The following is a 13,171-nucleotide window of genomic DNA, read 5'->3' on the forward strand; positions in this document are numbered from 1 at the left end:
ATTGTTTTCGTTTTTCACCTTATGAGGTAATGACGAACGAATTGTGTGGGGCAATCTCGAACGTTTGTCATGATACCGAAAGACTGTCTAGAAGTAAAATAGTGAGAAATTTTGAAAATTTTCAAGAGAAAATAGAGACACACAGAAAAAGAAATACCAAGAAAGGAAAATAAAATAAAGAAAAAGAAAGTTAACGCTGAAAATGACGAAGATGAATATTACTGTGTCTATTGTAAAAAAAAGTACGAGAACTCTCCAACCGAAGATTGGATTATGTGTTACGATTGTTGCAAAAGTGCAGTGATGGTCAGAGCACATCTAGAGGCTATTTAAGCGACTTTTGTAAACAAATAAGTAGTGTCCGTGATTACCCCATGACATTTAGGACATCACGAACGGCAACGGTTTGGTTTTTCTATTAAAAATTGGCTTTATTTTTAAATTTTGTTAAAACTATATAAACAGATAATATGCCTTTATATATAAACAATAACAAAGTTATTACCTTTGCAATATTTTGTTTTATTCCACCTTTTCGTTAGGTGTACGCAATTCACCAACTCACCCCTCACCCCCGCATACCCAGCCGCCCTTCTACTAATTGCGATAGGATTACGATAGTTGAACTGGGGCTTCAGATAGATAATGGAGAGTGCTTGACTAGCGCGAAACGCGGATTCGACGTTAATTAACCGGAAACCAACATATTTCCGCGATTCCCAGTTCGCGAGAACGCCTCCATTCTTTCGACCAATTGGAAAGTACGAGGGAAATATCGTAGAAAATGTAGACGAATTCGAAGAACCATAAACGGAATACTCCCCATTTACCTGTAGAAACATTTCCATACAGCTAGATAATATGTACTTCGCTTTCTTTCACCATCACAGATTATCTCGTCCGTTACGTGTCCGCGATATCAATGAGTGTCTGGTGGGAGGACATGAGCTAACGTATGGCTGTCGATAGAGGTGAAAATAGAAAGAGGCCAGATTTCTCCTGCTGATGCACGAATAATTTGTCCTGCCGCATTCCAGCGTTTCTCGACAAAATAGAAAAACTCGTTCGTCAACGTCGAGATGTTTAAATTACATTTGAGTTTATCATTCTCATTTGTAGAACGGCGGCGGTAGTTCGGTGAAGAAAAAATCAAAGGTCCCTCGTGGGAAAGAAACCGGCCGCGTTCGGTTCTTTCGAAGGAAACGGCGGAGCCGCGAGCGATTTGTCGTATCGTGTATTTCCTGGAGAAATGGACACTGAACCGTGTCCTAAAATTTCCAACCGTCTGATCCTACCACCCATCGGTAAAATTCGGAAAACTTTGCTGGCCACGTTTTAGCCAGCAGAGTATATTTGACGTAATTCACCAAGTTCGATGGGCAGTGTCGTGGTAGTTTAACGTCCGATACCTAGCTTTCGCCGTAAAATCAGGCGGCCCCCAATGGCGGAGGATTAGGATACGCCCAATCAGCGCGGCTGCCCAACTAGACCCTCGAAGGGTACAGGTTGAACACCTACCCGTCTAAGGGCCACTTGTGAGGAGGAATCCCCGCGTTACGGGTGGCACGGAGCGACTTTCCAACACTCTACCAATTCTCCAGATTGGTCCCGGAGTTGTTCGCAACCCACACGTCGGAGCCTGGAAAAAGGGCCTAACCACTGCCACCTCGAATCCTACACCAAACCCGGCCAGCCCCCGGTGCTGTGGCCGCAGGTGCCCGCGCCACACTGGCACGAACCCCTGCTGGCCCAGCCCGGATGGTCAGGGGAGGGCGGAATGCCCGCCACAGCCCCCGACGTGGCTTGGAAAGGCCGGCCGGCCCGAGGTACCGTCTACATCATCGGTGGGATGTGCGTGGGTGGACACCAGCACCACTTCCGGTGGAGGGACCTCACTCCTCTCGGTAATGGTAAACCAGCTCGGGTTTTTCCCGGGGGATCGCCAAGCCCCGGACGCCCTTAGACGCCCCCCTGCGGGAAAGTTCGACGGGCAGTAAGAGAGGAAAATTTACGCGGCGCACGCCAAATTTAATTCCATCATGGTCTATGCGACAACTTATTTCAACGTTACATTCTGCGTCGCGATTACGAAACGCGATCATTGCTTGTTCTTTAGTCAGTTTACCAGTTTAACCCTGTATAGAAGAGGGAACAACAATAGTGCAATAACGGCTAGCATTTTGCGATTGCGCGACCTAACCAAATCGCATTATTATTCCTTGAAACGTTAATCGAGCCAGTCATTCGAACGAGTGGCTCGCGGTAGACTTAAAACGATAACGCAATTTAAATCGGTTTAAACGCGCCATTGTGTCGCGCATTCTGCGTGGATGCACGTCGTTGACGGAAAATCTGAAATGCTATTTACCTGCAAGTTTCGTCCGTGGCGTGGCAATTCCCTTCCACAGTGTGTTTTTTCACCCATGAAAATCCAAAATCTTGGCTGCATATGCGATATATGACTCGCGTGTCAGTAGGAAAGGTCACGGGGCACCAAAAGCGATTGAGAAAGATCGCTGGAAACGAACAACGGCTCGCCGAGAAAACTCTTTCTGTGCGTATGTGTGTATGTATGCGTGCGAACCAACCGAGTACCGGAAAGAGTATAAAATATGAGTCGCGATCGATAATCCGTTAGGTATGAAATCGCGGACAAAGTTTCCGCAACGTTCCAACCCGCCCATTTTTTTACAAAGAACGCTGCAATTTGAACGTCCGCGTTAATTGACTGGAGAAAGATTCGTTCCCCGTGCGGAACCATAGAGCAGCCGAACGAACGCAAGATAAAGCGGCGAAAGTTAGTAGTCGTGGAAACGCGTTTCTATGCACGAGCCGCTTCAAAGCCGCCCTTTTTTTCTTTCGCACGCCAGCCTTTCTTCCCCGGAAAACGAGCTTCCGCTCTCACTCTCTCTGTCTAAACTACGGATGGAGCCCCGATTTTCCATCAGGCAAAGTTTGGACTGCAAAAAAGTCCGGTGACGGATTTCAGGAACAAACGAACGGCATAAAAAGGGAGACATTCGTGCCCCATCCTGTTAACTTTCAAAAAAATCCATTCCAGCCTGCTCGTTAGGTCGATCTAGGTCGTCCCTTTTTCCACGGGGCTGCTCTATGTTTTCACAACCGCGATACGCTCGCCGATGATAAACCTAAAGACTCCCTTATTAACCATGTGCGTTTCAAGCAACGTAATATCCTCGAAAAATTGCGCACTTTACCAATAATATGCGTTTCACTGAAATCTCAACTTTCCGATTAAAAATTCCGAACAAACGCAAGTTTAACTGAATTCGAAAAATCACTTCGGCTCCGGCTCGATGCGTATCGGAACTCCGTGTCCTGATACTGACGGAGATCCGTTACATTCCATCCGAATCGAATCGAAAAGAATTCCGTGCCCGACCCGCCTCCAAATATCTCGATCTAATCCAACATCCCGATCAACCTCGATCCTTCTGCGGACGTAGTCGACCTTTGCGTACTTTCTTGTATGAAGAAACCGCGTATCCTTCTCCCTCGTTACATCGACTACATCGTGAATACCACTTTAACATGAACACGTCATTTTTTACGCGTTTTAAGCTCACCAGATACGTTTGCACGGTAAATTTCAGTTTGAATACCGTTAATCTAGGCAAATGAACTGGAAAAGCGATCGACGATACGTTATATTTAAAATTATCGAAAACGATCTGGAATAATTCGTAAAAGGGAGGATGCCGAAAAAAGAGGAAAGTGGGTGGGAAGAGAAGTGGCGAGTGGGGGGAGGGGGATTCGAAATGGGGAGAAGGAGGTAGCATTTGAAGGAAGAGAGTTCAGCTGTCGCTAGGGTGAACCGAAGTAAAACAAAAATCGAGACTTGTTCAGAATTTATGCGAAGAACGACGAAGGAGCTCTACGCTGGAAATAGCTCTAGGCTATTTAGCCGACTAAAAACTCTTTGCCGCGTGGACTAGCTCACTCGTGTCTTCTGCGTTTCTCCTGAATTTCTCCTGCGCTTCTCTCCCCTTTTTCGTTTCATTCGCCCTTTCTCTCTTGTCCACTTTGCACGTTCCGCGAGTTGCAACAGTATGTCGGGTTGACGTCTCGTTAAAGCCCGCCCCGACACTGCGTTTCTTTCGCCTTTCTTTTCGTTTGGAAAACGCGAGAAAAAACATAGCAAAAAAGACCGAAAAGAGAAGGGAAAAAGGAGCAGAGGAGAGGCAGCACACGTTCGAAGAAAGTGTCTAGCTCGGAGAGTCCAGATAGTAAAATCAACTACTTTTCCCCGTTGCTTCGATACACGCACACACACACACTCTCTCTCTCTCTCTAAATTAGTAAGAGCATCGGACCGTAGTGGAAACGTTTATCGATGCACATTTCGAGATCTGCCCACACCCCGAAGTCTAAACGAGTGTCTCGCTTTAAACACAGTTTTAACTGAAGTCGTCGCACTATTATTACGACAAACGATAAGCAAAGATTAGACAACTGTTCTCCTCGCAGCCTTCGTGCCATTATATACAGCGACGAAATAGTACAAAGTAATCTATGAATATTTCTTGATTCGAACAATTTCCTGGCCAAATAAGATGCATAATACACAAGGCGTGGCAACGAACCAATACATATTGGCACTCGACGCAACCAGAGACTAATTTTCCACGACACACGATTGATTTTTATTTTCCCGATAGTTGGACTCGTCCCGTTCCCTTTAGACCTTCGGTAGTCCGGAACCTTTATTGCCTCGTCGCGAAATCGCTCGAGAGAAAATATTCGAAAGCGGGGCGGACAATCATTCGCACGAACAAACTCGCGTGTTCGTGATTTTTTCCAACTCGAAGGAAACCCGCTCGCGATTCTTCCCGCAAGTTTCAACCATGCGAAAATTCCTGCTCTATAATTCGCAGAGGACGCGTAAATATTCTTCGCTGGAAATGACACGATCGAACGTCCTTAGCAATTGCTCGGTCGCGCACACCCGAGCGGCCATCGGAAAATTACAAAGGTCGTTACTCGAATTTATCACCGCGCACCATTTAAATATGCACACCAGATACACGCGCACCTACTGACCTTTCACATATTGCTAGATATAAGCAGAACAGCCCCGAACGCCCACACAAATTCGTTGGTAATCCACGATTCTATTTGAAGTTTTGAAAGCGACCGGACTACCAAATCATGGTTGTCCAAGTAAAAAGGATAACGAACAAACCAGCACCTTCACAAGCACGCTAACTGCCATCTTGTCGCATTAATGTGATGCAATTACACCGATTACACACAATGCAGGTGTACATATTCGGCCCTGCATGTTCGGTACCGAAATATTCAGTGATTAATTTCCCTTTCCGGTTTTTTCTACTCACTACACGATACATCTCAAATCCCCAACCTTACACTTGGACACGTAACAAAAAAAAAACATATGTATAAAACACCCGACATCTGTGGGCTACTTGGCTTGGTTGAGCGTTACGACCAAGCGAGGAAGGAACGTTCTCGTCGCCGTGACGTAGGAGAGTGACCGTTCTGGACGGGGCGACAAAGTAACGGGACGATTCATTCCTAGTTGAGGCCTCATAGGACAAAGGACTGGTGAAGAAACGTTTAGGAGAAAATTATAGACGTACCTCGCAATTCAAATCGTTACAATAAATTCATATTTTTATTTGTTAAGTTAACAAAAAGGTGTAGTGTTATTCCACCCACAAGTCATCCCATCCAATAAACAGACTTGCGTTTCTAAAGCAAGGAAAGTCACCGTCCAAGAGAATAATATAACAACACGATATTCCGGACGATACACTGCAATCTAGCTTCGATGGCTGTAACGCCTCCCTCCACGGGGGATAATCCACGATGGGATACTCGCTCAAATCCCTTATCTTTGCATTTCGATTTATGTAACCGTGAATATTTCATTAGCACGCTAATCATCTGCCACACTAATGAAACTCTTTTTCCTTTTCCACCAATAACCCACACGTGTCGCGTTTAACCAACGAAACGCAATGTGACAGCGAGCTAACCTCTCGCCTATGTAGTAAACAAAGGAATTTTATTGAGAATAGCAAAAACAATTAACTTGTCATCGAGAGATTACGGTTTCCAATTTGGTGACAAAGTCGAGTGACTTAAATTTCATTAAAAGTGTATGGTCTGATAGTAGCAAATGGTAGTCGGTTCCTCGGAATGTGAACAAAATGACTTGATCCGCAGATATTATATGCACATACATATGTACATATAGGGTAGACTGCGATAACTGACGCAGAGTCGACAAAGATTACTTGTTAAAAATGAACGTTTTCTTTCTTCCACGCTTGCTTCCCGAGCGATTTATTACCCTACACTCGGCTTTGAATAAGCCAAATAACAAAATAATTATTCTTCCCCTCTATCCGTACCTTGGGCTTTCTCCATTCGATAAAACTTTGTAATCCGCAAAACTTTTTAAATTTCAGTTAGCTCTCCGTCGTCGAGTGTAAGCGAATAGCGCAGTCTCTGCGATCGAATTCGAATTAACCAAATACAAGTTTCCTCAGGAACGAAGAAAATACATAATATTTTAACGTACTAAAAGAGACATTGAGTCCTGTCAAGTTGACGACAGGTAGCGCACGATCATCCCTTTCAACTCATCAAGCAGCGAAAGAAGGGCTGGAATCCGCTTGATACACCTGGGGCTTCTAATTTTATTGGAATTTCAACTTTCCATCTCGCTAATTGGCTTTCTCGTTGAATACACGTGGTGGGATTCTCTCCGTTTCTCCCGCCATGCGAGTTCCTCCTTTCATCCGTAGAATAGAACGCACAAAGTTTTCGCTCGCTCGCTCTCATTTCACTTGATCGACTTTATGGTTTTCCGCTCTCGGTGCAATTTCCACAACTAAAACGGTCCATAAACGCGAAACTTTTACGCAGCCTCGAAAGTGCTCGCGACGCGCTATCTCCGTCCATGTGACTTTTTCAATCCAGCCGTTGCTCTAGATCGCGTTTAACCCTCACCCTCAACTTACAAGAAAATCATCCAAAAACGACGAGCGTATTTCCACGGTTGTTTCATTACGTAAGATGCCGCACCGCAACGCCCAAAGAAACGGACTGCGCAGTTACCAATTTTACGAGGACGCCAAGATCAGTATCGAATCGATGTTTTTCCAGATGCATTTCGAACATCCTGGATCGTGGCACACCAAATTCGCGCGGATAAATTATAGGAATGTTTGATTGTAGGCAGGCAGTACACGAATATTAATAACGATAACAATTTATTATATAAGATAATTCAGTACTAACACTATATCGGTAATAACTAACACTCTCAACTCTAAACTCTTAACTCTACTCAACTCTCGGCACTCTACAATTCGCGCTCTCTGATGCTCTCTCAGCGTCTCTCGCTCTATGATACTCTGATCCCCGCGTGTCTCATTCACCCCTATTTTATTCTTTCTTTCACTCATTCCCTCTTTCTCTATGTCTCTAGCTCTTTCATTCTTCGCGGACATTCTCAAAACGCATCCAATCACGTCCACCGAACTTTTCGGCAGTCATGCACCCTTCGTTCGCCCGATACTCTCGCGTTCTCGTTTGAAACACTTATCATTCGCACCTACTAGCCCCGGTCTCCCCTATTCACACGAGATATAGGGGAGACCGGGGCTAGTAGGCTAGTTTTTCAGTTTTCCATTTTTAATAAATTACGTGGGCGAAATATCATTATAACGGTTAATATATTTGGTAAGACATATATTTGACTACCTGATTAAATTATTAAAATTGACTTAATGTTATAACAACTAAGGTATTTTAACGTTTTTTCTAACATCTTGCAAGCTGGTCAATCAGCCACATGGCCGGGGTAGGTATAAGTCTTTACAGTATGGGGTAGGTTGACTACAGATACAATCGGTTAAGAAAATGTTATTTGTAACTTATTTTAGTGGTAATAAAGTAACATAATGTCAATAAAGTTGTTTTATTATAAAATATTACTTATCTTTCTCTGATATTTTAATAATAAACTAAAAATTTGTTTTCAACAAATTAAACATAAATTATAATGTATTTATAAGTTAATCAATTTTAAACAAAACATGAAAATCGCTATTCTAACAACAAAATCACAATTTAAACCTTTATAGTAGCAACAAAAACGTAGAGAAACATAAATATAAACATATACCTATAGTTCTTATGTTATGTACCTAACTTTATAAATAAGTTATTAACTAACATTCAGTAACGAAAAGTTAATATAAACTGATAAATTAGAATATAACCCTAAATTATTTGTATACTAAAAAGAAACTGTTTCAATAGGTCGTCTAATGAACAAACTTTAAAATATCCCTTTAACATTTATTCTATTATAACTATATAGAGCGTGAAAACATAAAATCTTGAAGAAAAAATATTTACTTAGGTAGCCAATTTTACGATAAACGCTGATAAAACTCAAACAACGTGCAATCACGGCGTCGAAAATAGATAAATATTTCCGCGGTATAGCACACGTCGGTGCAATGTAATTAACAGTCAGTCTACGTACCCCTTAAGACAACTAGCCCCGGTCTCCCCTGCTCTTCATTCGCACCTTCATCTTTCCAGTCTACGCACTCGTTACAGTTATTCTTACAATTTAGCATTCCTACAAAATTATCTCTGCGAACGATCCAATAAAATTTTCCGTAATCTTTATCATTGTAGCACGAAACTGTTCTCGTCAGTTGGCATTTTTGTTTATTTCGTACACTGTCCCTCCGTCTGTCTCGGCAAATCCATTTTTCGCTCCTTAAAAAATAATCCACGCTCTATAATGATGTTTCAGCGTCAAATTCACCGTCACATGGCTATTACATCAGATACTCGACGGGCTATTAATCGTGCCTCGATTTGACGCAACGAGTAATCGATTAAGCTCAAAGCGATAAATGTTCTTCCGTACGCGAAATAAAACAAAATAATCCTGTTTAATTGCAGTGACTGCGATCACGAGCGTCGCAGTGCGACTCGATGCAAAATCAACGTTGAACGATATTCGTAGCATAGAACCAGCCCATATCCATTCATTGGAATTAAGTTGCTTTGTTATCCTTCCGATCGGATATTCAAGAAACATTCAACCAACCTGATCATCGAAGGTTGCACAATATCCCGACTCTGTTGCGATTAGACTGTCCCTGGTTTGGCGAATTTTTCAAAGGTCGTTCGCACTCTTTTATTCTATAACCGCGTTGAAGAGGGGATATTTAATTCCCTGAGTTCGATGGAACAGCGAACCACTCGGAATAACGCAGCCACCACCAGTATATCTCGCTTCATCTCGAGGCAAGAAACTTATAATAGAATTTTAGCTTCGATAGTTCACACAATGGATTGGCCCGGTCCGTAAACTGGTCTCATCGAATTGCACGATATAGAGAGGCCGGCAATGATTTCCCTGCGAGTAGAATCGATACGATGTTAAAGACGTCTCGGGATGCACGTCGTTCCTCGCGAGGAAAATTTCCTCTCGTCGAAGACAACGAGAACTTCCAGAGTAGGCAATTACGTTTTGTTTCGCTTATTCGTGGAATCTCACTATGAACTCGAGCGGAATTAATAGCCAGGCGATCACGATAAAAGAAAGTAATAGTACCAGGTTGATCCTCAATCCTCTTGTCCAGTGGCGTGCAAGCCAACAGATAATACTGCTCGACTAAGCGAGCGTAGCTTCACGTTACGTTTGAGGTAACGTAAAGTATCAGACCTGAACCGATCGATCCACCCTATATGCACGTATAAAATGATAAAACACCATATGAAAAAATAGTAAAATCCCAGCTATTCATTGAGGCTAACTAAAGACAACGATTAAACGAGTTAGCTTGCTTTCGGGTAAGCATGCGTTTCCACTGTGCGTGCGTCGAGTATGCTAGCGTAAAGATCAGTAGGCGGTTTTGTTTCCTTTTAGTTGGTCGGCCACGAGAAAGCGGGCCTCTTCCATTGTTCGTCGTCGTTTCCCCTTTCGGTGTGTGTCAGCTGCCGGCATGGCCCGAAGCCAACGCGTTGCGTTCCACACCGCTCCGAGTCACAATCGATCGGCATCCCTTCGGATCCATCCTTCTAATAACAGACCATCCAGAGAAGGTCTCGTTTCTGCGCGTCGACGAACAACCAACCAAGCGACACACCATCTATTATACATATGGTAGACACACAGTTACAGTACATGGAGAGATAATGGAATCTTTAACGAAGTTTACCGGCGAAAATGCAGAGAGAAAGAGCTGGCCGGCGTACGTTTAATTAATATCAGCGACTTCAGCTTAAACGCTTCGAAACGAGTTCACTGGGCCAACCAAGTAGTAGTATATGCCGATCCACAAGGAATCGCTAATTCCCTACGTACACCGACAACGCCTCGGTATGCCGTTTGCGGTATCGAAATGCAATATACCAGGGCGCATCTGTCGCGTGCATGTGCTGTATCTCTCGCTTCCGCGTACGTACCGACTGGCTAGGCTGGTATATGCGGTTAGAAGAGATCGAAACTGTTGTTGTTCCAAGGTATACCTAATTGCCAGCAACCTAGGCCTTCTCCTTTCACTTGGAAAATATAATAATCACAATACAACTCCCTTCTATTGTCTTCGAGTGTATCCTCGACAGAGAGACAGGAAGCTTTGCGCTTTGACACGCGGGATTATTTGTTACCGAGCTGTTCTTCTTCACCTGTGTTTCTCGGTCGCCGTCGTCGTAAAATATACGCGGGCAGGTTGATACTATGCAAATGCGGTTGCTATGCACGCTGGACGAAGTGGAAATAAAAATAGAAGGGACAACCTAAGAAAATAGGACTAGCTGCGTAGATGGACGCGGAAGAAGCGTAAACGCATTGATCGAACAACGCGAGATGAAAATCGGTTCGAGTTAGAAAAGTAAAGCGATTCTGTTGCAGTGCAACGCCGCCGTTGGCGTGAAGGCGTTTTTCGACATGATGCACAGCGGACCGCACAAAGTGATGCTATTCGGAGCAGCTTGCACGCATGTGACGGATCCCATCGCCAAAGCTTCGAAACACTGGCGTCTAACGCAGGTAAGTGAAAACTTGATGCTAATCGTCCACTTTCTTCGCCTTCTACCCTCCAATTTAATCCTTCGAGATCTCTTTCTGTTACAGCTTAGCTACGCAGACACGCATCCGATGTTCACCAGCAATAGCTTTCCGAATTTCTTTAGGGTGGTGCCCTCCGAGAATGCGTTTAACGCGCCTCGCGTTGCCCTCCTGATGCATTTCAATTGGACCAGGGTCGGTACCATTTATCAAAACGAGCCGAGATACGCTCTGGTGAGTAGCTCGAATTCCACAAGTATAAAATGAAACGCGTTCTACGTTCCATCGATCGCGAAATTCTCCGACGCTTGGAACTTTCCTGCTGGATGCCGTTGCTGCTACTGTACGCGCAGCTGCCGGTTTACCTACGTTTCCGTCCAACATGCATCGTTAATAATTCAAACGGTCTGGATGACCGAAAGCATTATAAAGGGATCGTTTAATTTCCTGCAGCCGCTACTCACCACTCGTTTCAGGATCCTTTTACATCCTATTTCCAGGCGCACAATCGACTGGTCGCTGATTTAGACGGCTACAGGATGGAAGTGGTGGAGACGCAGAGCTTCGCCACTGAAGTTACCACGGCGCTCGATAAGCTGAAAGAGAAGGACGTTAGGATCATTTTAGGGAACTTCAATGAATCGTGGGCCAGGCGAATATTCTGCGAGGCGTACAAGTGCGTACTCGCGAAATCGATATATGTACTGCGATACGCTGCGTGGTGCATGGTGCGTGTCGATCGAGGCATCGGCTTTTTTCCAGATTCGGTATGTTCGGAAGAAAGTATCAATGGGTAATAATGGGAACGTACGCAGAGGAATGGTGGCAGCGGCCCGTAGGTGGCTGCGAGCCCTCTGAAATCGCAATGGCTCTTCATGGCGCTATATTGACCGACCTGCTGCCCATCACCACGGAGAAACGTTACACTGTAGCTGGGATCGTGAGTAGAATGATCGGTCGTTCGCTGTAAAGAACTTACCGGTAACGCTCGACGACGGCTCGACATTTCCCCTGCACGTTTCCTTGAACAACCGCGGCCGTTTTTCAGACGACAGAGCAATATCGGGTCGAGTACGATTCGAGACGAGGCAACGAGTACTCGAGATTCCACGGGTACACGTACGACGGTATATGGGCGGTCGCTCTGGCTATACAACGCGTGGCCAACAGGATAACGCACTACCGTCGCAATCAGACCATGTCTGATTTCAGATACAGGGACGCGTTCTGGGAGAAGCTTTTTCTCGAGGCTTTGAGGAACACCAGCTTCGAGGGTGTCACGGTCAGTACCTACGAGAGTATCGAGACGAACGACTCGTTGCGATCGTGAAAGAGTTTCTGAAAGCAGCAGCAGTGTGTGCTTGATGTTCCAGGGGCCTGTACGTTTCTACGATAACGAGAGAAAAGCGTACATTCTGTTGAAACAGTTTCAAAGTGAGTATCAAACGAGAGGAGGTTGTCGCTATCTCCTGTGAGATTCGCCTACGTTTTCTCGTATCGCAGGCGACAGAGAGGTGAAAGTCGGCGAATTCAACGGCGTGACAGGCGTGTTAAATCTGAGCAAAGGCGAGCCATTGGTCTGGTGGGGCAGATCACCACCGAAAGATCGTACTCTTCACATCATCGAACACACCACCGTAAATATTACGATCTACGCCGTGCTTACATCCACGGCCAGCGTGGGTATCGTCATGGCGGCCATCTTTCTCGCCATCAATATTAAATATAGGAACCAAAGGTGATTACTGGAGAGGGGAACAAACGATTCCTTGGTCTTTTTTCTTTCGTCGCGACGTCATCGCGGCTTCTCAACCAAATCTAACGCCGCTCGTTGAAAGTGCCTGAGCACCGTACACAGGAAACCGAGAGATAAAACGAAACGAAACGAAACGAAACAAAACGAAACGAAACGAAACGAGACAAGACGAGACCACACCAGACCAGACGAGACGAGACGAGACGAGACGGGACGTAAAAAAAATGGGTAGCACGGGTAAAAGGACGACCCTGTTCCTTCACGAAAAGAAACAAAGGAAAAATCGACGATCGTGACCGTGGTGACAGCTCTTCTTTTTACCC

At 44.7% G+C, this 13,171-nt stretch overlaps 1 protein-coding gene across 1 annotated transcript in view; it reads left to right on the forward strand.

Annotated features, from left to right (window-relative positions):
* Window positions 1–13,171, forward strand: part of LOC108575842 (gamma-aminobutyric acid type B receptor subunit 2) — a 68,816-nt gene that overhangs the window by 52,221 nt on the left and 3,424 nt on the right. The window contains exons 2-8 of the mRNA XM_017938753.1: window positions 10,937–11,074; window positions 11,159–11,326; window positions 11,593–11,768; window positions 11,855–12,032; window positions 12,141–12,374; window positions 12,466–12,526; window positions 12,596–12,830. Of these exons, the coding sequence (XP_017794242.1) occupies window positions 10,937–11,074; window positions 11,159–11,326; window positions 11,593–11,768; window positions 11,855–12,032; window positions 12,141–12,374; window positions 12,466–12,526; window positions 12,596–12,830 (1,190 nt within the window). The remainder of the gene's footprint in view (window positions 1–10,936; window positions 11,075–11,158; window positions 11,327–11,592; window positions 11,769–11,854; window positions 12,033–12,140; window positions 12,375–12,465; window positions 12,527–12,595; window positions 12,831–13,171) is intronic.

The sequence above is a fragment of the Habropoda laboriosa genome, unplaced genomic scaffold (genome assembly GCF_001263275.1).
Source record: "Habropoda laboriosa isolate 0110345459 unplaced genomic scaffold, ASM126327v1 scaffold18, whole genome shotgun sequence".
In the NCBI taxonomy this organism is placed as follows: Eukaryota; Metazoa; Arthropoda; class Insecta; order Hymenoptera; family Apidae; genus Habropoda; species Habropoda laboriosa.